Source organism: Podarcis vaucheri, assembly GCF_965113315.1.
Source record: "Podarcis vaucheri genome assembly, chromosome: 3".
NCBI classification, from domain to species: domain Eukaryota; kingdom Metazoa; phylum Chordata; class Lepidosauria; order Squamata; family Lacertidae; genus Podarcis; species Podarcis vaucheri.
Window position 1 is genome coordinate 54,487,152 of NC_138761.1, and position 27,343 is coordinate 54,514,494.

The 27,343-nt window shown below is 40.7% G+C and overlaps 1 protein-coding gene and 1 long non-coding RNA gene across 4 annotated transcripts in view; one reads left to right on the plus strand and one right to left on the minus strand.

Annotated features, from left to right (window-relative positions):
- Positions 1-27,343, plus strand: part of PRKN (parkin RBR E3 ubiquitin protein ligase) — a 634,267-nt gene that overhangs the window by 185,041 nt on the left and 421,883 nt on the right. For all 3 annotated transcript variants that reach the window (XM_082215278.1, XM_082215276.1, XM_082215277.1), the window contains exon 3: positions 12,407-12,644. In XM_082215278.1, coding sequence (XP_082071404.1) covers positions 12,407-12,644 — 238 coding nt within the window. The remainder of the gene's footprint in view (positions 1-12,406; positions 12,645-27,343) is intronic.
- Positions 23,364-27,230, minus strand: LOC309528153. Its single transcript, XR_014217575.1, has 2 exons — positions 27,162-27,230; positions 23,364-23,546 (listed from the first exon to the last, which is right to left on the minus strand). It is a non-coding gene; the product is annotated as an uncharacterized lncRNA (long non-coding RNA).

The window sequence follows — 27,343 nt, forward strand, 5'->3', positions numbered from 1 at the left end:
AACCGGCTCCCACGTAACCATCCAGCCACAGCTTCCAGACATCTGGTCAGTGTATCTGGGGCCGAGTCAGGATGGCCGTCCATCAACAGATAGAGTTGGGTGTCATCGGCATACTGATGGCAACCCAGCCCAAAACTCCGGACAAGCTGGGCGAGGGGGCGCATAAAGATGTTAAAAAGCATCGGGGAGAGAATTGCACCCTGAGGCACTCCACACACCAAGGAGTGGCGCGATGACAATTCCCCCCCAAGCGCCACCCTCTGTCCCCGACCGGAGAGAAACGAGCGTAGGCAGATTTCCTTTGGCATGACTATGTTTTGCACAATCTGCCCTATTCAGTTGTGGAATTGTATGATTGAGAGGGGTATATTGACTAATGCAGACCCCTATGATCGCTCTTCCCATCCAGCACCTCTAGTAACTTAACCCATATACAGTGGTACCTCGGGTTAAGTACTTAGTTCATTCCGGAGGTCCGTTCTTAACCAGAAACTGATCTTAACCTGAAGCACCACTTTAGCTAATGGGGCCTCCTGCTGCCGCCGTGCCGCCAGAGCACGATTTCTGTTCTCATCCTGAAGCAAAGTTCTTAATCTGAAGCACTATTTCTGGGTTAGCAGAGTCTGTAACCTGAAGCGTCTGTAACCTGAAGCGTATGTAACCCGAGGTACCACTGTAATCTGGTGTGGCATAAGCAAAGACCCAGCAGTAAGCAAGGTTCATTAAGGCAAAAGCCATAGATAGCTCTAGCACAGAATATTCACAGGATCCCTTTCTGAACTTAAATTAGAGTTGCTCATAGGACTTGACCCTTTGTTGTCCTCTGTTGTAACCTTTTGTTATAATTCACAGTGGTACAATGAGGACAAAGTCCCGCTGCATCAAATGGCATGTTTTACATCCACTTCTTGTAGGATGAAGAATTGGTAGCATAACTCATGCACAATGCAAAATAGCAGAAAGCCTGGTCCATAGTCTTTGTCTAGGTTTATGGCAGTTCTTTTTCTGTATTAACTGCTGTAGTTAATACGTTTAGATGATTTAAGTTGCATCAGGGCATACAGTAGTGAAATAAAAGTGATAGTTGTGTTCAATCAAATTCACAAAGGAAACTGCCTTGATGAAGACAGCATACATCATGGCATTGCAACTGTGTTCATTTTTAATTTAGACCTATAAAACTGTCATTGATCGGTAGCCTTCTGCATAAATATTGAAATGAGTTAAGGTCTTATGGGCTGTTCTGCAGCATGCAGTGCATAATACTTCTATTGGAAAGGGAAATAATAAGTTTGCTAACTCTGCTTATAGGTTTCAAGTGAATTTAGTACTCATTTTACAGTTGTTCTGTTCCTTTTAGTATCAGCTTGATAAGTTGTTAATGTCATTGTCAAAACACTAATAGCTGCCATCATTCTTTAAATCTAGTGGAAGAACAGGGTGGGTGGATGGTCCTAGCAAGAGCTCTGTTTTAAAGCTGCAAATTGCCTGAAATGTTCTTAATATAAAATTCTCTTTAAAATTCTTAGATTTAATTTTTCATTTTGCAAATATTAATTTTGTGCCTGTGAAAATGCCATCAATAATTGCTTAGGCATTTGTAACATGATGACATTCTAGTGGGGAGAACTTTAAAGTGAAAATAGTTTTTCAGAAGAAAAAAATAATGACTTTGCTTCTTTCCATCCCTTTTTTAAAAAGTACAGGTAAAGTGCTCCAACTAAATAGAGACCGAATGTAGTATGGTTGAGAAAGTTGGACTTTGTTAAGATATCTGCCTGTGAACCTAAGCACAGATGCACATGAACACCTCTTACAGATGTAACCATGGAAAAAAGTTAATGTGGGGTGGCACAAGTTGGTAGTATTGTTCTTGGAATCTTTACTTCCAAGACAATTACATGCTGTAGACAGGCTCCCATTGACCATAAGTATTTTGCTTACTTTGCAGGATTTGCCACTGATTAAAGAATAATATTATTAGTGTGCCTGCTCTAGTGAACGAGTAATAATCACACCAGGGTTGCAATCATAATTTTATTTTATGAAAATAAATAATGGTTTAAGAGTAAAAAAAAAAAATGGCTGTTGTGGTGTGCCATGCAATTACAGAAATATGTAAAGTAGAAAGGACTCATATGAGATTACACAAGCCACCTGCTCATGTTTCCTGCATTTCACTTACTGTTTTCAATGGAGTGGTGATGGTGGGCAGAAACTATGGGTGGAGAGATAGATACCTTTTGTGAAAGTGGAGCAGAGGCCGACCCTTAAAGGCTCAGATAAACAGAATGAGGAAAGGAGGGAATTCACATGCAAAGTACTTGCTTTCTGGGAGAGATGACAGGTACTAAGATTGGTGGAATGGTTGTTGTTGTTTACTCGTTTAGTTGTGTCCGACTCTTCATGACCCCATGGACCAGAGCACGCCAGGCACACCTGTCTTCCACTGCCTCCCGCAGTTTGGTCAAACTCATGCTGGTAGCTTTGAGAACACTGTCCAACCATCTCGTCCTCTGTCGTCCCCTTCTCCTTGTGCCCTCAATCTTTCCCAACATCAGGGTCTTTTCCAGGGAGTTTTCTCTTCTCATGAGGTGGCCAAAGTATCGGCGCCTCAGCTTCAGGATCTGTCCTTCCAGTGAGCACTCAGGGCTGATTTCCTTAAGAATGGCAAGGTTTGAGAGCCAGTGTGGTGTAGTGGTTAAGAGCGGTAGTCACGTAATCTGGGAAACCGGGTTCGTGTCTCCGCTCCTCCACATGCAGCTGCTGGGTGACCTTGGGCCAGTCACACTTCTGTGAAGTCTCTCAGCCCCACTCACCTCACAGAGTGTTTGTTGTGGGGGAGGAAGGGAAAGGAGAATGTTAGCCGCTTTGAGACTCCTGAAGGGGAGTGAAAGGCGGGATATCAAATCCAAACTCTTCTTCTTCTTCTTCTTGTAGTCCATGGGACTCTCAAGAGTCTCCTCCAACACTGTAATTCAAAAGCATCAATTATTCAGCGATTAGCCTTCTTTATGGTCCAGCTCTCACTTCCATACATCACTACTGGGAAAACCATAGCTTTAATTATACGGACCTTTGTTGGCAAGGTGATGTCTGCTTTTTAAGATGCTGTCTAGGTTTGCCATCACTTTTCTTCCAAGAAGCAGGCGTCTTTTAATTTCATGGCTGCTGTCACCATCTGCAATGGTCATGGAGCCCAAGAAGGTAAAATCTCTCATTTCCTCCATTTCTTCCCCTTCTATTTGCCAGGAGGTGATGGGCCCAGTGGCCATGATCTTCGTTTTTTTGATGTTGAGCTTCAGACCATATTTTGTGCTCTCCTCTTTCACCCTCATTAAAAGGTTCTTTAATTCCTCCTCACTTTCTGCCATCAAGGTTGTGTCATCTGCATATCTGAGGTTGTTGATATTTCTTCCGGCAGTCTTAATTCTGGCTTGGGATTCATCTAGCCCAGCCTTTCGCATGCTGAATTCTGCATATGAGTTAAATAAGCAGATTGATGGAATACACAAGTTAAAATTCAGGTGAAATGCAGTTACCTGTCTTAGCATTAAAAGAACAGCTAGAACACTTGGGATTGCAATATCCTCACTAAGTGTTGCAACATGAGGTTGGGGGTCAACAGTGACTTCAGGGGGTTACGTTACAGATGGTAGGCTCCAGCTGGAGTAGCAGGTCATTTGACCCAGGGACAATACCCCTTCTCCCCAACCATCAGCTTTGAGGGTCCTTTTCAACCGAGCATTATTCAAAATTAGAATAATCCTTTGCAAATATATTGGCGCATGCCTCTCTGCAGAGAATTCCTGACTAACGCAGTTAAGAGGCAAGGCATAGCAGGGTGTGGGTGGAAAGGAAAGTTGAAGAGAGATATCAGCTCCTACAGAAATCTATGTGAATAGGGGGGTAATGCAACTACTTCATTCCAACTATGCAAGGATTTCTATGTATGCATCAGAACGTTCTCATTCTCCTCCTCCTAGTTGTGCCCTAAATCAGTTTTGTGGGTTCACCAAACCCTCTGGAGCAGATTTTGGGAGGGTGTGAGGTGAACATGGAAGAGGGGGGGCGTGCATTAGTGCATCCTTGCATTAATGAAATGAGTTGGATATTGCCCAGGGTATCTGGGGGAAAGTAGTGTGGAACAGCCCTCTGGAATAGTCCCCAAAACTGAGCAAATTGGGGATACAGTGTGTACCCAGTTATAGAGAAAATCACTATTCTTTGCTCTGCGAATGAGTGATAGTTAAAGAATTCCTAATAGATGGCCATCCAACCTCTGTCTGAAAAGTTCCAGTGAAGGAGAGTCCATCACCTTCTGAGGTAGTCTGTTGCAGTGTTGAACAGCTCTTACTGCCAGAAAGTTTTTCTTAAGGTTTAGTTGGAATCTCCTTTCTTGTAACTTGAATCCATTGGTTCAGGTCCTACTCCCTCTGGAGTAGCAGAGAAGAAGCTTGCTCCATCTTCCATGTAACAGCCCTTCAGATATTTGGAGATGGCTGTCATTTCATCTCTCAGCCTTCTCTTCTCCAGGCTAAACATACCCAACTCCCTGAACTGTTCATCGTAAAGCTTGGTTTCAGTATCCTGTGGTTGCCCTTCTCTGTGCACATTCCAGCTTCTCAATTTCCTTCTTAAACTGTGGTGTCCAGAACTGGACACAGTACTCCAAGTGTGGTCTGACCAAGGCAGAATAGAGTGGTACTATTACTTGCCTCTTGATCTGGACACTAATTAGGTCAGGTTATATTTGCTGGCTGGCTCCCATTCGCTTGCAAGGTGTGATTAATGGCCAAGTTGTAGTTGTTGATTACATTAAATATATCACTGAATTGCAGGGGATCAATTAGACAGTCACAACATACTGCTTTTGCCTGCCACGTGCTATAATCAGTGATGGTTTGCACCATAAAACTTTTCTTGATTACAACAAAACTTCCATTGTTCGAAGCTAAGCCAAATTACACACACAGCCTTTAGACATTTATAGCGTTCCAGCTGAACCAAACTACCCAGTAACCACTTGGAATGAGGAGATCTGGGTTCATGACTCTGAGCCAGTTGCAACTTCTCGTTGAATCTCACAGTTGTGGTAAAAATAAAATAATAAAATCCTGTTTAAGAGGCCATAAGCTCATTGGAGGAAGAATGGATGGGAAAATGTGATGGCAAGATAAGAATGGTTGCATATCCTGTCAATCATCATTTGTTGTTGTTTAGTCGTTTAGTCGTGTCCGACACTTCATGACCCCATGGACCAGAGCACGCCAGGCACTCCTATCTTCCACTGCCTCCCGCTGTTTGGTCAGACTCATGTTTGTAGCTTTGAGAACACTGTCTAACCATCTCGTCGTCTGTCGTCCCCTTCTCCTTGTGCCCTCAATCTTTCCCAACATCAGGGTCTTTTCCAGGGAGTCTTCTCTTCTCATGAGGTGGCCAAAGTATTGGAGCCTCAGCTTCACGATCTGTCCTTCCAGTGAGCACTCAGGGCTGATTTCCTTAAGAATGGCAAGGTTTGATCTTCTTGTAGTCCATGGGACTCTCAAGAGTCTCCTCCAGCACCATAATTCAAAAGCATCAATTCTTCGGCGATCAGCCTTCTTTATGGTCCAGCTCTCACTTCCATACATCACTACTGGGAAAACCATGGCTTTGACTATACGGACCTTTGTTGGTAAGGTGATGTCTCTGCTTTTTAAGATGCTGTCTAGGTTTGCCATCGCCTTTCTCCCAAGGAGCAGGCGTCTTTTAATTTCCTGACTGCTGTCACCATCTGCAGTGATCATGGAGCCCAAGAAAGTAAAATCTCTCACTGCCTCCATTTCTTCCCCTTCTATTTGCCAGGAGGTGATGGGCCCAGTGGCCATGATCTTCATTTTTTTGATGTTGAGCAACAGACCATATTTTGCGCTCTCCTCTTTCGCCCTCATTAAAAGGTTCTTTAATTCCTCCTCACTTTCTGCCATCAAGGTTGTGTCATCTGCATATCTGAGGTTGTTGATATCAACAATCATCATTAGCATTAAAAAAATTAGAAAGTGTCTCAAAAGTGAAGCACTGTATAATGGTTACATTGAAAAGAAGAAACACCTAGCCATATATTTGCATGATCCAAAAGCATAAGACAGTAATGAAAGGGGAAGAGACACAAAAGGAAGAAGAGAGGAGGAGAGGCAGAGATTAAAAAGTCAAAAAGCTGTTTTCTGTAATGCTGTAAAGAGGGAGAGATGTGGCTGGCAAGAGTGAGTTCCAGAGAAAAGGGAACAAGAGAATTAGGTGAAGGAACATGATGCTTAAACAAGGTGAAATATAACAAGGGAACAAATGGAGACAAAGAAGAGGTTAGTATTAGTATGAAAATAAGCTCTAAACTGAATTTCTGAAATGGGAGTGTGTTGAAACTTGGATGAAGGAAGTTCAGGTACTGCCAGTTGGGTATATTTGTTATCTCCAGTAAATGATTATCTCATTATGAAGGCAGTCGACAGCGGCAAGCCAGGAGAGCAGCACATGTACTTAATGAGCAGCATTCATGCAAAACCTTTGTAATATGTTACCTTCGGCATCGTGTGGTAGATTAGATTTTTGTAGCTCATTTTGTTCATCTATCTGCATTAATCCCATAGGTTATTATACCACAAGGGTGGACAATTATGTCAGCATGAATGTTGAATGAAGGGCACCCGTGTCTTGTCAGGATCACTGATATAAATTTCACTCCCCATTCTGTATTCTCCAAAGACATAGCAAATGTTATCACAGACTGTATGTGAGAATATACTTTCTATTTATGGTTGCCATATTGTGTGTCCCTTTATATTGAGTGGAATGATAATAGTATTGATTGTGTTTGGAGTAGTGGCCAAAGGTAGGATGAGGCCCTGTCTGATCTGATGCCATCAACAACACTTTCCTGTATACATGGTACAACCAAATCTCAGTTCCATTAGTTTCATCAGGAGATAACAAAATACAGTGGGAGGTATATAACCGTAGCATAAGGACCTTTCCCTCAATTGAGCTTTGTGCTGTGGGAGCCATTAAAATACATTTCTTTGTTGCTCTATGAAATGGCAATATGGGAAGAGCCCATGCTGTGGCTCCTCCCACACTGGCATTCCATCCATTTTCACAAAGTGCTGGTGCAAGGAGGAGCCACTGTGTGATAAAAATATTTGCAGATGGGTAGTGCTGGTGGCTTTGACAATTCTTCAAAAGGAGGTTAATTTTCAATATCTTCTCAATATTTTTTAAAAATAAAAATATAAACTAATACAAAAAATTGAAGCAATGTACAAGAGCATCTACAGGTGTAATAAAACATAATAACCATAAAAGCAATACAACATGATCTAAAAATTGACTGGCTGGCCATGAAAAAAATTAAACAACTGAATAGGCCTACCAGCACAAAAAGGTCTTCAAAAGATGTGTGAGTTAGCGAGGATGCTAATTTTGTCATTATGTAAATCTTGTCATGTTGTAAGCTGCCTTGAGCATTGTTTTTAACTGTGGAAGGGCGGGGTACAAATGAAGTGATGATAATGATGATGATCAAATGTTGAATGGAAGAGTATTCCACAGTATAGAATCAGCCACATTAAATGCCCGACTTCTAGCTGAAGCCAGTCAAGGATAAGGATAAGGATGAACATCTCAACACATGCATTTAAAGCACTGCAGTGTGGATACAAATATGCACCTGATGTACCCCACAGATTTAATGCAATGAATTCTGATGTGAGGAGTAAAGATGCATCCCAGCTGGTGTTTGGTTAAGCTGAAAATCTGGAAATATTATCATCATTTCAAAGATGCCTTGAATACGCCATTATTAATTTTGCCAAATATTCATTTGCTATTTTAGCCTTCTGATTTTCTGGAATAGCAAAAGTCACTTGCCTTTAGGAAGATTGGAAAAGTTCTTAAATCTGAGGAATTCATTTGCATGTAGTACCTCATTGTTATTGAGAGCTTCATGATTGCCTATTTTTAAAGCTTGCATCCTTTAATTCGCTATGAATTGCTATTATAGTTCTTCAGAAAGAAATCTATAAAATTGTAGTGGCATTTTGAGTTTGAAAAAGCAATGAATAATTCCCACTCAGAGATATTGCACACATATAAAAACTTACATTTTTTCATTTTCTAGCCAATATTTAAAATAAATAGAGTTACAGAATTGGGAAAGAATATCCAATGTGAAATCACATACAGTGGTACCTCGGGATGCGAACGGGATCTTACAACTTTTCTTACAACTTTATGTTATTGTTTTATTTTGTTAAAAATACTAAGCCAAGCCACAATTATTTCTCTTTACTACACAAGGTCCCACTTCGGGAATTTATTTAACAATAAATTGACCATTGTCACTTTGGTCCCTGGGTATGTGTTGAATTGTGTACTGTACAAATAAAGTAATTTAATGTAGTTTCTATTGAGACACACAAAAATGTAATCATCTGTGGAAAGTGAATTCAGACCACCTAGAGATGCTGTGGTAGCATCGTGAAAATAAGCTGGATGTGAGTATTAGAGCTCTAATTCTGAAAGAGCCTATCTATAATGTGTGTAATTGGGCCAAAGTCTTCCATTAAACATTGGGAAAACAACCCAGTGAACCCATAGACACTGACTTAATTTGGACTTTTGCACAGGGGCAAGGGTTGTGTCCTAATGGATTCTGATACGAGATACGGTGTTCCATTTGCTTCATTATTTGAGCTATTGGATTACTGTTTTCTCCACCCTAGGCTTTCTCAAGCAATTGGCTGTCTAGTAACAAGTTTTTACATATATTAGAAGTATCCTATCTTAAACTAAATAATATCCCACCTTTCTTTTCCCGAATGAGGGGTGGGGCAGGGTGTAACCCCCCATTCAGGTTTTTAAATATCTTATGTGTCATTAGACCATGGAACTGATGTAATTACTTGCTTTTCCCAAATGATTTTCTCTCTGTGCACACAGCTTTTGAGAGATGGCAAGGGCTCCATGCTTTAAGTCCTGGGGGCAATAATAATCAGATATTGTGTGCTTAATTTTTCTCTCATGCAATGACTTCATTTTTGTCTCAGTCACCTTTAGTGTCTCTGTATTCTGTCCCCCAAAATGGATTTTCCATTAAAACATTTGTGATGTCTTCAGTTTTACATAAAACCCATTTTGTGTATCACAGCTTTCTCTAGTGTTACAGTCTCAACAATGTAGTGGTCGTCATTAATATGTCATTTATTCCTCTTAGTATCTATGGGGAACCCTCAAAAGAAAGTTAGTGTCTAGCACAAATTTTCTGCTATATTAGGTCTGGTGGACCTTCAAATGTTGTTGGACTGCACTCTCATAATCTCTGATCATTGGCCATGCTTGTTGGAGTTTATGGGAGTTGGAATCCAATAACAGCTGGAATGCCATAGCCCCCCTACTCCTGAAATAGATATTTATTTGTTTTACTTAAATTATTAATAATCCGCTCTTCGTTGGCCACATAATCCCAGAGGGAGGAATAGCATTAGAATGCAGTAAACCCATAATTCATTTTAATACAACTGAACATAAAATCAAACAATATGGTAACATCATAGCTACATCAGCCAAGTGTGGGCACTACTTTAACAACATGTTTTAGTGAATAGCAACTTTTTCAGCTAGTGTTGAAACTCTGTTAGTGCTGTTGCTAATTGCACCTGGCAGGAGGGTGCATTCCAGAATTGGAATGCTACTAGATTAGCATTGATGTGCTTGTGATGCATCCTGTCCACAATAAACTGTTGTGTAAGCCCCCTTGAAATGAATGGGGTTTAGGAAAGATATTTCTGGAGGATTGTGCCCAGTACCTTTGATTTAAGAGTACAGTGGTACCTCTAGATACACATGCCACTGGTTGCGTATCCTTCAGGATGCGAACGCGGCAAACCTGGAAGTATTTTTTCGGGTTTTGCCACGCGTGCATGCACAGAAGAGGCATCTCCGGTTGCAAATTCCTCAGGATCCTACTGGAGCTCCAGAATGGACCCCGTGCACAACCGGAGGTACCACTGTAGTTTCAGCATAATCATTAATATGCATTTTGCACTCATGGAGTCACAGTGAATTTGTGTTAATGAATGTACTTATATTAAACTATTTAACTATAATGTTAAAAAAGGCTATTTAATGTTAACATGGAGTTGAAAGTTAAAGCTTAGTATTAGCATTCTTTGATTAATAAGCCAGTAAAGCCATTGCTCTGACAAGTCTCTGTTGACTGGATTATTACTTCCTTGGGGAAAAGGTTCTTAAATTCAATTTCAAGAATCAAATGCATTTTTTCACATTTTAGAATTTTATGTAAGAAATCAACATAAATATTGCCTTTCTGAAAATGACCCAAGGGTGGTGGTTCTCCTCCCGCCCCCTGGCCGATTATAAACAAATGCCAGATGTGGGGGTGGATGGAGGAAAGCAATAGTGCAGAACACATTAAAGTACAAATATTCCTACTCTGTCCCTGCAAATGACCTGGTGCCCAAATATTTGAAAGAGAACATCTTTCAGAATCTGCTAACCCGGTTTTTAAGATCTGCAGGTGATGCTCTTCTAATGGTTCTGGTTGATAGATATTACCTATTATGCAGTGGCCTGGAAGACATCCTTCCCATTGGTGGCACCTCACTTGGACAACTCCCTGCCTCTCAAGGTGTGTTACACATCTTTGATGCAAAGTTTTCATTATATATTTTATTTTATGGGAATCTCTATTTAAATGTTAATAAGTTTCTTACCTCCCAGAGAGGTGGTCAGCCTTGTCACATTAGTTCATGCGCTGGTTATTTCTACACTGGATTACTGCAATGTGGTGCTTCCTTTGCTGCAGTTAGTACAGAATGCTGCAGCAAAATTGTTGACAAGGCTTTCCTGGTCAACAAATGGCCGTAGCCATGGAAGTTGGTCAAAGGCACTTCTAGCCACTGAGACTTCCTGAACCTCCAGTGACAGAGCTGGATTCGCAACACCCCCAAATAGATTTAAGACATGAATTCCCCTAGGCCAGATCTTTCCAAACTTTTCATGTTGGTAACACACGTTTTAGACATGCATCATTTCGCGACACAGTAAATAAGTTTTACTAGCAAACCAAAAGTTAAACAAACCCTTTTCCAGCCCTGGGAAGAGCATGGGGAGCATTCACGAGACACCTCTACACACTGCAGCCAACACACTAACGTGTCACAACACAGTTTGGAAAGCTTTGCCGTAGGCATTTGAGACTGTGCTGGGTTATTTGTTCCAATTTGTATGCTGCCATATTGTCAATTAATTGCATTTTTTAAAAAAATTAATATACATTGTGTGTTATTATTTTATTATTATTTATTTTTATTATTTTTAGGGACGCGGGTGGCGCTGTGGGTAAAACCTCAGCGCCTAGAACTTGCCGATCGTCAGGTCGGCGGTTCGAATCCTTGCGGTAAGGTGCGCTCCCATTGCTCGGTCCCAGCGCCTGCCAACCTAGCAGTTTGAAAGCACCCCTGGGTGCAAGTAGATAAATAGGGACCGCTTACTAGCGGGAAGGTAAACAGTGTTTCCGTGTGCTGTGCTGGCTCGCCAGATGCAGCTTCGTCACGCTGGCCACGTGACCCGGAAGTGTCTTTGGACAGCGCTGGCCCCCAGCCTCTTAAGCGAGATGGGCGCGCAACCCCAGAGTCGGACACGACTGGCCCGTACGGGCAGGGGTACCTTTACCTTATTATTATTTTATGTAGTGTACACTGCTCTGCATAGGAGCCAGATCCTAAAGGATGAACTCCTCCCCCCTAAAATATTTGATGGGGCTGGAGGACCCCAAAGTTGATGAGCATTGCCATTCAAATGGTGTGTGCGTGCCACATCTTGTGATTAGTTATGTGGGATGGGGACTTACCTATTTTATTCAAGTTGGCACCCCTGCTGCCCTGAGGACAAAGGACAGTCTATAAATAAAATTAACAACAACAACAGGGTGTGTGGGGTGGGTGGGTGGTATTTCTCCCACCCACTTTGTTGTTAGTCACCTTGAATTTTTGGAAAGACCAATTATAAATGTTTTGAATAAGTAAATGTGGGTTTGCAATCTTTATAAGATTTCAGAGAGCATATAGCTTTTCACAAAATATTGTTCAGAGCTGCTACTGACCCACTGTTTTCTTGTTAAATGTTTAGAACTGTCTAAGCATTGTGACCCTGTAGTGAACATAAGCAATCCTAATTTTAGCAGTTTGCTTTTTGTCACTTTTTCTTCAGCCCCATTATTATTCATTGAAATTCTACATGAAATAGATAAGGGAATCGCTCTGTATAAAAACCCCACCAACTGGAGATGGGAAATGCTTCTTTTATTTCAGACTTGAATATTGATGGAGACTTTATTCTTGTTTTTCAGAGCTGTGACCTGCCCCAGCAGAGTATCGTTCATATTGTTCAGAATCCACAGAAAAAGGATGAAGAGGTTGAGACGGAAAGCAAAAATGTCTCTGGCATTCTAACAAGCAATGGAAGAGAAGCTGAAAGCCTCACTCGGGTGGATCTCAGCACCAACCTGCTGCCTTCTCCCTCAGCTGGCCTTGCTGTGATTTTAGACACTGTGGATGACGGCATCTCCCCTCTAGCTGGCAATTCTGGTAAGTTGCTGAACCCACACAATCCAAAATACAGAGGGTTTCTTTTAAAGCTGATTGTGCAGTAGGGAAATCACAACTTTCCCCTGTCTTTTTGGTGAACCATATATAAAAACCCCAGAGGCTGGGGCACTGTTTTTGGTGTTCTTTGAGCCCTGTTGCTTATATTCAAGGGATGCATGCTGTGATTATCCTGAGTTTGCTTGACAAGGCTGCTGCCATTTTATAGTTCCCCAAATCCATTTGGGAATCAGCAGCCAGTCATGCTGGTGTGCATGTTTCTTTGTTTAATCCTCGCTGTCATAGACAAGAAGCACATTGTGTATTCTGTTTAGTCTGCCAGCCCTCCTGGGAATCTCTATTTAAATGTTAATAAGTTTCTTACCTCCCAGAGAGGTGGTCATTCAGCTCCCAGGCACAATGTCATTCAACACTTGCCAGGGATCTAGAGGCATGGAGGGATGATCTTCTTGCTAAAGAGGGATGTTTAGATTTAAGGAGCAAGAAGCACAGCTCTCTTCATCCTTTTGTAGCATTCTGCATGATGGAGAGTTTAAGGATCATTAGAGTTTAAGGGCTTTGTGGCCAGCAGTGGAACAGGCTGAGGACCACAGTCATAGTAGTATGTTGGTTGAAGCTTTCCTTCTCTGGCTGTCAGGAAACTGGTAATCTGATGCCATATCCTGGTTTTTCAACTCTTTTGGAATAATTTGGAAAGGAGATTTAAGAGTTGTGATGTGGAGAATTAGGTTCCATTCAAGCAGTGCCGTGAAAGAGTTGTTCAACAGTGGAACCAACTCCCACGAGAGGTGATGGAGGTTTTTAAGCAGAGGTTGGATGGCCGTGTCTCATGTATGATCTAGTTGAGTTTCCTGCATTGCAGGGGGTTGGACTAGATGACCCCCGGGTCCCTTCCAACTCTACAACTATATGATTCTATGGTTCTATACGTGTTTTGAATATCTAGTGGCACATCCCTTCTGGGACAATACCTGAGGAAGACTCTCAGACTACACGGCTGGGGGAGACTTGAGGGTTTGAACACTCTTCTACAAAAAAGAAAAAGAAAACCCTCAACACCTGCTCCATGGATTGTATCCAATTTATGTCATACTCAGAGCAGACTCACTGAAATCAGTTGACTTAAGGTAGTCATAACTTCAATGGTTTCATGATTTCAATGGGTCCACTCTGAGTATGACTTAGTTGGATACAACCCCCTCTAGGTAGAAAGCTAGCATGTCTGAGAAAAGGGCTGTAGCATAGCTTTCACTTTGATAAGCTCATTTTCTGTGGGCAAGGCTCTTTAAACTATTACCTACCATCACCATTAAGTAGTAGATCCAGGAAGGACTATATACCATATTTTTCCGTGTATAAGACTATATTTTCCCGCAATTTTTTAAGTTTAAAAATGGAGGTCGTTTTATACACAGATAGTGCATATGGGGGATTTCTTTATTTGGAGTCCCAAAAAATAGGGGCTATGTTATACATGGAGACGTGTTATACACGGAAAAATATGGTAAGTTTTGAACATAAAGTTCAGTGCTTACTCTTCCCCAAATATCACCACCTAATATTTAGAAATAAATGGCAGTGTGTCATCATATGGTATTACCATTTCCCTCATCTGAACTATGAATGTGGACTGCATTTACAGGATTCCTTCCCCTGTCCTGAAGCAGTGGTTCTGTACTGAACTTGGTAGTGAATTCTGTAGGATCCATTGATTTTGCAAATACACATATAAGAACATAAGAAAAGCCCCACTGGATCAGGCGAAAGACTCATCTAGTCTTCCATCCTATTCTTACAGTGGCCAACCAGATGCCTTTAGGAAGTACCAAGCTGGACCTGAGTGGAATAGTGCTCCCCTCCCTTGGGATTCTCAGTAACTGGTTTTCAGCGGCATCCTTCCTCCCGAGGGTAGAGCTAGAACATAGCCATTGTGGCTAGTAGCCACTGAGAATCTTATTTTCCATGACTTTGTCTAATCCTCTTTTTAAAGTTGGTGGCCATCGCTACATCTTGTGGGAGCAAATTGCATAGTACTTTCTTTTGTCAGATCTGAATTTTCCACTATTCAGCTTCAGTAGATGGCCTCAAGTTCTAGCATTGTGTAAGAGAGGGTAGAAACTTCACAACACCATGCATCATTTTATCCATTTCTATCATATCCCCCCTCACTTATTTGCTTTTTTAACAAACTAACACTGATTATTCTAAGTAACGAAATAGTTTTATGTGATTTTAAAAGAACTGTAGGAAAGAACTGCAAATTGCAAGAGGGTTCCCAACTTCTACAATTGACTGGATCAACCTCATGCTGCCAACTAATGATGAATGAGTGCAGTTTAGGACCAAATTAGTGCCTCACAATGCTCCACACATCACATTCTGAATGAATAATGTGGCAAGAGGGGTGCCTTGTCATTTCAATCTGATCAGCTCAGGTGGATGTAGCCCACATTTTATATTGTTTCTTTCTTCAGGTGTGTATACACCTGTATTCAGTATTTGATTTTTTATTATTATTTGCAGGCTGATGCTTGTGTTGGAATAGCTATCACATCTGCTTAGGTTTCCCACAGTGCATTAGTATTTGGTTCTGCTGTCTGCTACTCATAACTCCCCCAGCCATAACGAATCCCACTTTGACAAACCAAAACTTAGCAAAGAGTCCTGATGGCAGGCTGACAGCACAGCAGATGCAGATGGCCCCTGTCTTTCCAACTACTTCATTTTATGATTCAGCTCAACTATATCTTACTTGTCATGAATAAGACAGCCTATCTGAGTGACATTTCTGCTTGACTGGTAGTTAATGACAAGGAGTCTCTGGTGGGATGTTTTCTTTTCCTCAGGATATTCCAAGTTTCGCTATGACTAAAGGGAGGCAAAAAACAAGGTTTTAATTTAGGGTGTTGATGATGATGTAAGCACAGCCATCTGTACTAGTGATAATTGTGACACATGGTTTCCGTGTTCTTTGAGGTAGTTTATGGAGGAAGATGCAAAACTGACAGGGATAGGACATTTGATTGATTTACCTCCAGAACAGATAGCATCTTGTGTTGTTTAATTGTAGGGAGAAATGAGGGACACTCTCATTTCCACAGTATCTATATGTAAGGATGGAGAAAACTATGCACTCTGATTTTGATTATTTTGAATGATTGTTGGATATTTATATATTTGTTCTTTTGGCATTGTTACTTGTTGCTTTTGTAATGTATGACTGCAGAGTAGACGGCAGATTTAATACTTTGTCCAATAGGCATAGAACCACCAAATATATTCAATTTGATGTTACTTTAGCGGTATACATAAGGGACAGGGAACCCTTGGCCTTGCAGATGCTGTTGGGCACTAGTTCCATCAACTCCTGCCAGCATGGGCAATGTCCATGGGGTTGTAGTTCAATGCTGTCTGATAGGGCAGAAGGTGTCTGTCTTTGGAAACTTAGAGTAGTGTAATGGGCATAGGGTGGTTAGATGAAAAAGAAGATGGTTCTCCTTCCTTGCTTGACAAACCAATCGCTGCATCCAGAACAGAAAGGAGGGCAAGGGCGGGGTAAAGTGTATGAGAGGATGGAAGTATTTTTCTATTTGTTCTGTTTGCTTCACAAAGGGCAGGAGCAAATGGAGACAGCTAGCTGTCCGAGCACAGAGGGAATCCAAGAGCCCCAGAAAGCCAAAAAATGGGGAAGCTTAAGAGGTATGAGTCTCCCTTGGTTGGATAAGGAGAAAGCGCAAATAAAGCAAGGTCAAGACTCTAACCCAGGAGTGAAATAAACAATTTTTCTGTAGCCCCTTCCTGAAATGGTAAGAATGAAGGCTCTTTAAAAGGGCTAAGACTAGATCTTTATGTTGTTTAGTTGTGGATTATTAGAGAGCATTTTAAAAAGTGTTCTGTGTTCCACTTTTGTCTGAGGCAAATGAGAAACCCAAGTTTCTGAGTTGCTTGTCACATTTCTAAAACTTATACTGTCAAATTAGTTTCAGGTCAAGTAACAGTATGATGTGCCTCCCCTCTTCCCTATTTTAATAAAGGATTAGGCTGAGAACTCTTAGTCCTAAAATAAACTGCATTTTTATTTCTTTCATCATTTTCTTGAGAACATCATCTAATGTGAGCATTGATCCATCCAAAATGGTCTCCAACATAGCATGCACATCTATATTGATGTTGTGGAACATGAACCTGCATAAACACTCAACAAGTGAACCAGCTAAATCTAAGACAAGTACAACAGCACAGTTATTACTGCTTAAAAACAAACCCTGAATGTCTAAGAATTTACCATTTTATTTCCAAAGCCAAGCCTTTATGTTCAACACAGGTCTTTGTTTGTTTGTTTTGCAACCACACACACGTTGCACAAAGAAATAATGTCCCTATTAGCACAGTACCTGTCTTGGATGGCTTAATGTTATAATGCATTTTGCAGATAAATGTACTTTTAGTCCATGTTGATCAGTGTGAATCAATAAATGTATGGCAGAAGCGGTATCTTCTTCAATTTGCATACATTAATTAGTTTATCTTTTCAAAACTTTATCATGTTTTATGGCATAAGGAGGAGCCGCAACAAAGCATTTATTATAGGTCAATCTTGGTTTCCCCCCCTGCAAGAATTGATAAATATAGGTATCTATTTTATGAATATCATATACATTTGTTTGTAGCAATGTAATACAGGTTTGGAAATATTAAGTACTCACTTGGTAGGGGACCTATTGCTCTCCAATTACAGTAAAGAGATTAATTAATCCAGTACACAATAGATTCCTGTGATACCTATGCGTAGCTCTTGGGGAGCCATGTTTCTCTGCAGGGAAGGAATAGAGATCTCTCTCTTATCCTAACAGAGTAACTGAAGGAGACTAAGAAGAAAAAACTGGTTAGGGCGGAGGTGAGAAAGTAAACACTCAGGCAGAATATTCTTTGTGGTGAGGGTATTGCCACTGTGATAGACATTTTTCTTTCCTTGTCATAGCCCATTAAACTTTAAAAGCCCTTCAGTTTTTATTGGTGCTTGGTGGCCTTTAGCACTGCTGAGGTATTGCTCTTCTGTAGTCAAGTGGGATTTGAATTAAAATTGTGGTTCCACACTCACAAAAATATCATGTGCTATGACAAGTCACAATCCTGCAATGCTCATCACCACAGCAGTGGCAAAATGTGGGGAGCACATTACTGCCATAAGCGCATAAGTTACCTGTCACTCCTCTTTTCCTTCTCTGTCGGAATTTGGATTCTAAACTCTTCTTTTATTACTCTTCTGCGAGGTACATTAATAGAGCAATACAAATGACTATTATTGTTGTCATTTTTCATTATTACTACTGCAACACGTATTTACGGCACCTTGCATGACACTTGACTCAGAGCGTTCCTGATGTTAATCCAGTTCCTTCTTTGGGTTGAGTAAAGCATCCATAATGAGCATAAACTCAGAGAGTGTTATCTACTTTAATAGGACAGTTACTTCAAAGACCAGGAATTGTCATATTATTAAATTTGTATACCACCCTAAAAGGGCATCAGATGTCAATCAGTCAAAGGCCTGGTTAAAGAGGAACATTTTCGCCTGGTGCCTAAAAGTATATAATGAAGGCGCCAGCCAAACCTCCCCGGGGAAAGCATTCCACAAACAGATCATATTGGATTAAAAAACCCATTGCACAAACTCAAGTTATTTCCTCTTGCCGTGGTAACAATGTACAAGATTATATATTTCAGGGAAAATCACAGTTGTTTAACTGCACTACACAGTGCTATCTTTGGATGGAATGTTTCCTTCTGACCCTCTTAAGTAGTCTGTTTGCATTGCAAGAAAATGTATTTGATTACCTTTTGTGTGTATATCTGGGCAATGTGCCACAAGGACATATCACACTCTTTAATTTGGTGTTTGAAGCAAGGTTTTTTAAATAACATTCACTTTTAATTAAGTCATTACTTCTATTATCATCAAGGAACAACTGACTATGGGTGCACTTACCAAATCCCCTGTTGAATGCTAAACATACAAACTAAAACACACATTACAGTAGTACCTCGGGTTACATACGCGTCAGGTTACAGACTCTGCTAACCCAGAAATAGTACCTCGGGTTAAGAACTTTGCTTCAGGGTGAGAACAGAAATTGTGCTCCAGCGGCAGCAGGAGGCCCCCATTAGCTAAAGTGGTGCTTCAGGTTAAGAACAGTTTCAGGTTAAGTACGGACCTCCGGAATGATTTAAGTACGTAACCTGAGGTACCACTGTACTTTTCTGTAGCTAGGATAGCAAAAACAATGCCCCCCCCCAAAAAAAAGGTTTGAAAGTTGGCTACATACACAGTATCTCCTGCTGGCCTTAGTGATGATTAGTATGTCAGTCTTCCTCACTGACATAATTCTAAATATAAAAATTTGTATCTCCCCCTTGACCTTCTAAAAACAGCAGAAAGTGCTTTTCTGAGACATTAACATAATGGAACCTTTTCAGTAAAATGATAAATTGAGCCCATTTCAGCAAACAGAATGCATACTTGGTAATTTATTGCAGTCTTTGCCAATGCTGGGAACCTCATTCATATCATATGCTTTTAGTTCTAATGAGTATGGTGCCATTTCCCTACTTGCTTCACTTCTTTCATATTTGCCAAGGTGAGTAGCATTCTTTTGAGTGGAACCTGAGATGCTTTGGGGAATTCATTGCATCATGGCAACTCACCAAACATCTCTGAGAGCCAGTGTGGTGTAGTGGTTAAGAGCGATAGACACGTAATCTGGGGAACTGGGTTTGCGTCTCCACTCCTCCACATGCAGCTGCTGGGTGACCTTGGGCCAGTCACACTTCTTTGAAGTCTCTCAGCCCCACTCACCTCGCAGAGTGTTTGTTGTGGGGGAGGAAGGGAAAGGAGAATGTTAGCCGCTTTGAGACTCCTTAAAGGGAGTGAAAGGCAGGATATCAAATCCAAACTCTTCTTCTCTTCTTCCTCTGGTCATTTTAAGCAATGTCTTGTTTTCACTGGAATTTCTTGTTTCTTCCATAAGAATGTTTGCAGTGAGAGAGTTTATGGAAGAAAGGCACAGCTATATTTTCATTCGTATCTGAGAGTGAGGTTCATAGGGGTTTTGGTGTTTTTAATTCCCCTGCACAACTTCAGTTAGTTGTGTGAGCAGACCATAGTAGAAATTGTACTAAATGATAAATGTAATCATGGCGAGGGAAATAAAGTCAGATTAGTGACAACGGTTCTGACTAACTCTTCTGTTTGTTCTTATTTACTGCCACTTGAAATTATGGGCCCTGGGAGCCCTCAGTGTATCTAATTAATACCCTAAAAAAATAGTTAAGTCTCAAAGGAGGTGGGAGAAAACTATTGTATACATTATCTACAGAGAGACCACAGTTGATGCTGATAACTGTTTATTGCAAGATCTCAAAATTGCTTAACCAGTTTCCACCCTTAAATTTTCATGGAAACTCAGATTCTATAGCAAAAACATATATGATACGATTTAATAAAGGTTGCTCACTGACCTTAGAATGCACAGCCAAAGTTTCTCGTGCTCCCCTGATCACTCAGGGGGTTGGCTCAAGATGGCTGAAAAGCTGTGTGGCATCAGAGCATCTAAGCCAATGAAAGCCAGAGTTTAGAACACAGTTGTTGGTTGGTGGTGGATTGTAACTACTGTGGCTTGTGAATAAGCTACCTCACTGTTTAAGGGAAAGCCATGAATTTGGACTCTTGGGAGAAAAAATATTTGCATAAAATCATTGTCGATATTGCTCTAAAATAAATAAACAAAATTAATTAATCTGAGAACACTTTTGTGCTAATCTACACTGGGGATCATGAATTTATATAGATTTTTTTAAATAAAAAAGCAGAAAACCAATTATAAGGTGTAAACGGAAACAGATGTTTAGTTTGAGAGTCAATTTGCATTAGGTTAGTTATCATTTGCCTAAATTTCCCACTCTTTCTTTCATTCAGGAGAGGCTGGTGCAAAAGAGTGGAGTTGTGCTGTTGCCCTCCAGTCATTGTCCCTTACTGGGGTGGTGCAAGATCAAGGCAGGGCTGCAGCAAGGCCAGAGCCATGTAAGCACATTGGCAGAGCTAATCGGGTGCTCCTGCTGGTGCACTTGCACTGCCCCAACCTCACCCTCACCCTGTCCCGTCTCAGTAAGTGGCACAGCACTGTGGTGCTTCTTTCTTTCTTTCTTTCTTTCTTTCTTTCTTTCTTTCTTTCTTTCTTTCTTTCTCATAGCAAAAGTTTAGAAATCAGTGTATTTTCTTCCACTGCTTATACAGCCAACCAGTACCACCCATAAACAACTCCTCAGTCATGCCAGTGACTCAGCCACTCAGCTAGGTATTTGGTGCAAAAGCACACATTAAAAGGGAAATAATTTTGTCAGGAGAGGCAATTTTGAAATGTCAGAGAAAGTACTGACTACAAGAGCAATTACTCTAGTAAGCACCATGTCAACACTCAAGGCCTGACCCATTTAGAGCCAGGCAGTAGCTAAATGGTATAGTAATGGTCTGTTTCCCAATTTTTTTTCTATCCATAATTGCAACCGAGTGTCTACACAGATATCATTATGTTTTGTCCATACTGCCTGCCTTCTTCTCACCCCTTGTGGTTGGTTAACCAGTTCTAGAAGTTTGTTTTCTCCTTCTAATGTGGAAAGGTAAAGGTGTGTATGCAGTGACTTTCCCTTTGGCTGTGCATTCCCTGCATTCAAAAAAGAAAACTGAGTCTGTCGTGTGCTGAACTACCCCTCCCACCTACCTTTACTTACACAGGGGAGCAAATGTTTGATGCTCAACAATACACCTGCCCCTGTGATGCTCCATTCCCCAATGGACTGAACAAGATCTCTAAAGCAGGCTGCTTCTTGCAGCTGTTTTTCTTCAACCAAGCACAGCATTTCTCTAACACACACCCAGTACCACACAAACATTAAGACACTGCAACCAGGATTCCCTCTTTGCAGCCAACAGTCAAGAGAAACTCTCTGATTAGGGGACCAATCAGTTATTGGTGGAACGAGGAAGTAATGAATCAAATGGAAACCATCAGGAGGAAAAGGGGAGATGCTAAGAACTGTCTACACTTGTGACAATTAAGCTGCTGCTTTACTCTTTTTTTAAGGCTGGATTTTTTGTGGTAGGGAATAATAGAACAATTGCTGGAAGAACTTGTGAAGATTACAGTTAGATGGCAGAGTTAGAGAGCCAGTATGGTGTAGTGGTTAAGAGCGGTAGTCTCGTTATCTGGGGAACCGGGTTCGCGTCTCTGCTCCTCCACATGCAGTTGCTGGGTGACATTGGGCCAGTCACACTTCTTTGAAGTCTCTCAGCCCCACTCACCTCACAGAGTGTTTGTTGTGGGGGAGAAAGGGAAAGGAGAATGTTAGCCGCTTTGAGACTCCTTAAAAGGGAGTGAAAGGCGGGATATCAAATCAAATCCATGTGTGGAGCCATCACAAAAAGTGAGTGAACAAGCAGCTCTTGTAGCGGATTGTATTCCTTGTGGCAAGCAAGGTGGGATTCCACATTGCCTGTGGCAAATTGCTCAGACTGAAAAGGAGGTCTGCTACTTTCTAATAGTATATATTAAAGAATGTCATGCTGTGATAACAAGGAATATCACAAAGGTGTGACAAAACAGTTTTAATAACTTAAAAATGTAAGCGTGAACACATTAACTTTTTTTGAACTAACTCAATGATGTCTCCCTTGTCTTTAATCTTCAAACGATGGTTCTAGCCTATTTTTCCTGTGAGGCATTGCAAAGGCAGGTTTCACATGCATATTCATGGCACAATACAGTCTCCCTGTGCACCTCTGTTCTCTTTCAGCGGTGTAATGCAAGGGTTGGAAGGGGAGGGTGCCATTTCCAAGAAGTAAGGAAATCTCTTGGTTTTCTCAGATACAGTGTAAAGTATGTGTACTGCTTTGAATTAGTGACACAGTCTTGAAAAATGAAATAACACACTAATGCCTGCATCTGAAATAGCTGCTGTGCATGAACAGCTGCTGAGTAGATATGATGATTTGTTGTACTGCATATATGCTGTTGATGCATTTCTTCAAAAAATAGGTTTATTGAAGCCAATGGGTCTTTCCCAAGACTGTTATTCACAATACAATACAGAAGCATTTCCCTCTTAATGTGTTTTTTTGCTTAATTCTCTCTATGTTAATTTCCCCCCCTTTCAGAATGATACTAATATGAATTTCTTTTTTAAAGATAGCAGAGTTTCTTCTATTAGAGTTAGTTGTCCCATTACAAAGATTTGTGGACTGCCATTTTCAAAGAGGAATCTCAGGTTGTTTGTTGTCATGGCAAAAAAAAGTGGATCCTTCTAACCCAATATCACAGTTAAAAATAAATAAATAAATAAAAACTCCATTTGGTAGTAGCTTTCAATAGTATAATTGCATTTGTCTGTCTGTTTAGCCAACATTGTGATTTTGCATTGCAACAAAGTAAGACAACATTGACATACTGTGAAGATGTACCATGACAAATTGCCATGACATAGATATAGACATAATAATTTCTGTCTTGCTGGACATCTATTAAAGTGTCAGTCTAAATAAATGAAAGAGATATTGATGGCTACAAGAGGGATTTTTATAGAACAAGCAGATCTCTTTTTAAAAAAACACACCGACAAAACTGTGTCTCTCTTATCGATACAGCATGGTCTTTCTTTCTTTCTTTCTTTCTTTCTTTCTTTCTTTCTATATTATAGTACAAAATGTGACATCCAAATGAATTATAGTTAAATCTCTCTTGGTCCATTTTTCTGAGCCTCATTATTTTCTTGAAAAGTAAATCATCTTTAAAAGCCGCTCATTTAAGAGAGGTTCTGTGTTAACAGGGCACCCTGGATGGAAAGAAATGCTGCAGATCAGTGTAAAATGCCTGTTACTGTCTAGGCTTACACTAGCATAGAAGGTAATGAAATGTTTTTGCCTAGCTGAGGTATTAGGAAATTCTGTAGTTCTCTGATGGGGAGCACTCTTATCAATGGTCATTTCCCCCCTTGCCCACATAATGATGTGATTCTCATTGGGAAAGGGAAAAGCTCAAATTACTTCAGTGTGGCCATGTGTGCCTCAGGTGCACAATTAATATAACCAGTTCATGTGACTGCAGTGCAACTAGGCGCAAAATTAATTTAGGTAAAAATAGCTTTTCTTTGAAGAACAGCTGCTCTTTGGTACTGGTACTGGTGGGAGTCGGTGATGTCAGAGAGGGCAAAGGGGGGGGGCAAGTGTCCCTCTCCTCAGACAAGGAGCTTACCCCCACCCCTGCCACTGAATCCCTGTTAATACTTGAAGGAAAGGCACAGTTCACATATACAAGTGCATTAATATTTTCAAGAGGCCAAGAGGCCAGTGGCAATCTACGGAGAGGAATGGGAATGCATCTGATGTGCAGGAGAGATAAGTAATTGAGGAGGCATGTTTTCTTGAGCACCTCTTGGTGTCCGCCAGGCTGGGAATTGGTTGCTATTTTATTATGCAGTCACAGCTCCTCCTCCAATCAACCCGCTGAAAGGGTGGGATGCAGTCTCCATTGTCATATAGTGTAATCATTCTATATTTAATGCTGTACTGTTTTTAACATTTGATTGGGAGCCGCCCAGAGTGGCTGGGGAAACTCAGCCAGATGGGTGGAGTATAAATATATTATTATTATTATTATTATTATTATTATTATTATTACTCAAAGTTAGGAAAGTGTGCATAGAATTGTAGCCTTAGCTACCATGGTGAATGTTATCTGGAGTGAGACATAGTCAAATCCTATATATAAGCAAGAAAACTTACAGTTAATAATAATAATAATAATAATAATAATAATAATAAATTTTATTTATATCCCGCCCTCCCCAGCCGAAGCTGGGCTCAGGGCGGCTAACAACAATCAAAATAGTTCAACATTCTAAAACATTCATTATAAAATTAATTTAATCAAATTAAGATCAAATTATTATGGCCGCTGTGTGCCTTGGTCCGTTTACACACCATACAAAGCGGGGCTTCATCATCTTTACAAAAGAACTTCAGGGGCTTCCGATGCCTTTTACACACCTCTCTTCTCCTTTCTGTGCATCTCTCCACCCACAGTTTGACAAGATGGACCACTTTTGCCAGTTGCCAGTTTGGCCTGCTGTCCATTGGCTGAAAGAGTCTCCTACACTCAGGGCAAGCAGAGGCTCCCTCAGATTCAGGCCAGGACTGGACAATGCAGGCTTTGCAGAAATTATGCCCGCAGTCCAACATCACAGGATCTTTGAAATATCCCAGGCAGATGGGACAAGTAATTGCATCAATAAGCTCCTCAAGAGGTCCCTCAGTTGCCATCCTTACTTCTCCAGTTAAACACCACCAAGAAATACTGGAATCCAGACAAAGATCTCACCCACACATTTAAAGCACATTACTTTCTGTAAAGAATCTTGGGAACTGTAGCTTGTCCCTTATGGAGCTACAATTCCCAGCCATTGATTTTTGTTTGTATTTGTCTTAGTGGAGTGTGGCTGGGGACACACACATTGTGGCCGGAGGTGGGGGGGGCAGCATTTGGAATTCTTCAGAACATGTGTACTGCCTTGCAAACAGTCCAAGCAGCACTCCAAATGCACCCCCTCCCTGCCTCCAGCCACAATGTGTGTGCCAACCAATTCCCTCCTCTGTGATCTGGAGGCCCCAAGTACCACTTTTCTTGACTGCTTCTAGTGAAATCTCCCCAGGTCCCTGTCTAATGGCTTCTCCAACTGCTGTTGTTTGTACAAACAACACAGTCCCTTTGCTGTTTTCTGTTCCCTGCCAACTTTCCTCCGACTTCAGGTGTGAGTGAGAAGTCATGTGTCATGCATACACACCAGAAAATATTTTGGAGAAGATTTTCCTGTCTAGTGTTGCCCTTTAGGGTCATGTACATGAGTGTGTTGCAGCTAAATTGTAGGATTTTTCTCATGCGCTTCTCTGACATGCATGTGTGAGCGCAATTGTTTTGGAAAAGTGATTCAAATGAAATTAAATGAACAAGAAAAGAAATCATCTATTCCTATGCCATATTTCCACACACATTCCTAACAGTTGATGGACATCTTGCTATCTACTAATAATAACATCAAAGGACAAAGAAGCCAAATGCTCAGTTTGTCTCTTGGTGTCGCCCTATAAATACATCTATATCTAGCTATGTCTACTGTGAAACTCAAATATATTGATATGCAGATGTCCTTCTTTATGACAGTTGCCATGAATAGTTAATGCTGTCAGTTACGGCTTATTAAGAGTTTATAATACCATTCATAACATACTAACTAATTTATAAGCATGTCTGTGGCTTTTATGTTCTATCAAGTATTTATCACTGACCCTTACGAGGAAGTGTTACAGATTTTTCTGAATAATTTATATGTTTAATATAAAATTTAATGCTCCGGATTTCTGCCATAGCTGCATTAGACTTTATGGCATTTATTTTCTTCCCCATATGAGTTATTCAGGGTAAGGAATATTTAAAACTAACTTAGATCGGTTTTGATCGTTCTCCCCCTTCCAATAATTTGCTGGGTGGTTTGCCACAATTTGATTCCCTTTAAAGTTCCTTCCCCTTTTAGGACATCTGCATAATTTTTCTTGTACAGTATTCATTAATGATGTGTTAATACATACAAGGTTAGGTTTAAGCCAACTGCATGGTGCTATTCTGATGTAAGTCACTCCTCAAACCACTTATTCCCACCCCTGCCATTCAAGAGGCATAAACCTGTTGCTGGAGGGAAAGCTGTTGTATTCCATTTGTGTACCACTTCTTAATAAAAAGTGCTTCGTAGACAGTGTTAAATCAAGTTAAATTGTCATGTTATAACAATGCAAAATAACTTCTATAAAATCAAGAAGCCATTAACACTATATAACCAATTCATCTGGCAAGTATTTACAAGCAATCCAACAAACCTTCTCAATATACTTCTATGCTGAGCAAAGGATATCAGAAAAAGGATTTCATTTAGCTGCTCTAAGGGCCATTTAGAAGGTGGAAAATCTCACTTCCTTGGACAGCCAGTTCCATAAGGGATGGGGTGGGTGGGTCCTATCACCAAGAAGACTCTAGGTCTTATAGTCACCCGCCATATTTCAGGCAGTTGAATCATGTGTGGAAATACACCACTTTACTTTCAGGACCTCTCTTACACTGTGAAAGTGGAGCAGCATTGTTGGTCTAGTACTCAAGGGACAGGATAATTTTTAAATTTTTTATGGAGGCTTCTCTGTTTGATTAACTGTTATTGACAGCTCGGCGGCCCACCACACTTTTTTTTTAATTTTTACGAAGTTTCTGTTTGTATGAAGCTACATGAAGTTGCCCCTGCCCAATTGCGGGCTGCTGTATTTACCCACTCTCACCCAAATAATGCCTCTGAAATGACAGTACATCCTGACACAGCATAATTCATTTCTAGACATGGGGTGAATACTTGGACATTGGCAATTTCTTCTCCAGTTTCCATCAGAATTCTCCTGCATCCTTACCGGGGGCCAAAATTAAAGGGAAATTAAAGGGAAACAATCATTATTTAACTATGTGTGCATGTAGCCTATACAATGGTACCTCAGGTTACATATGCTTCAGGTTACATACGCTTCAGGTTACAGACTT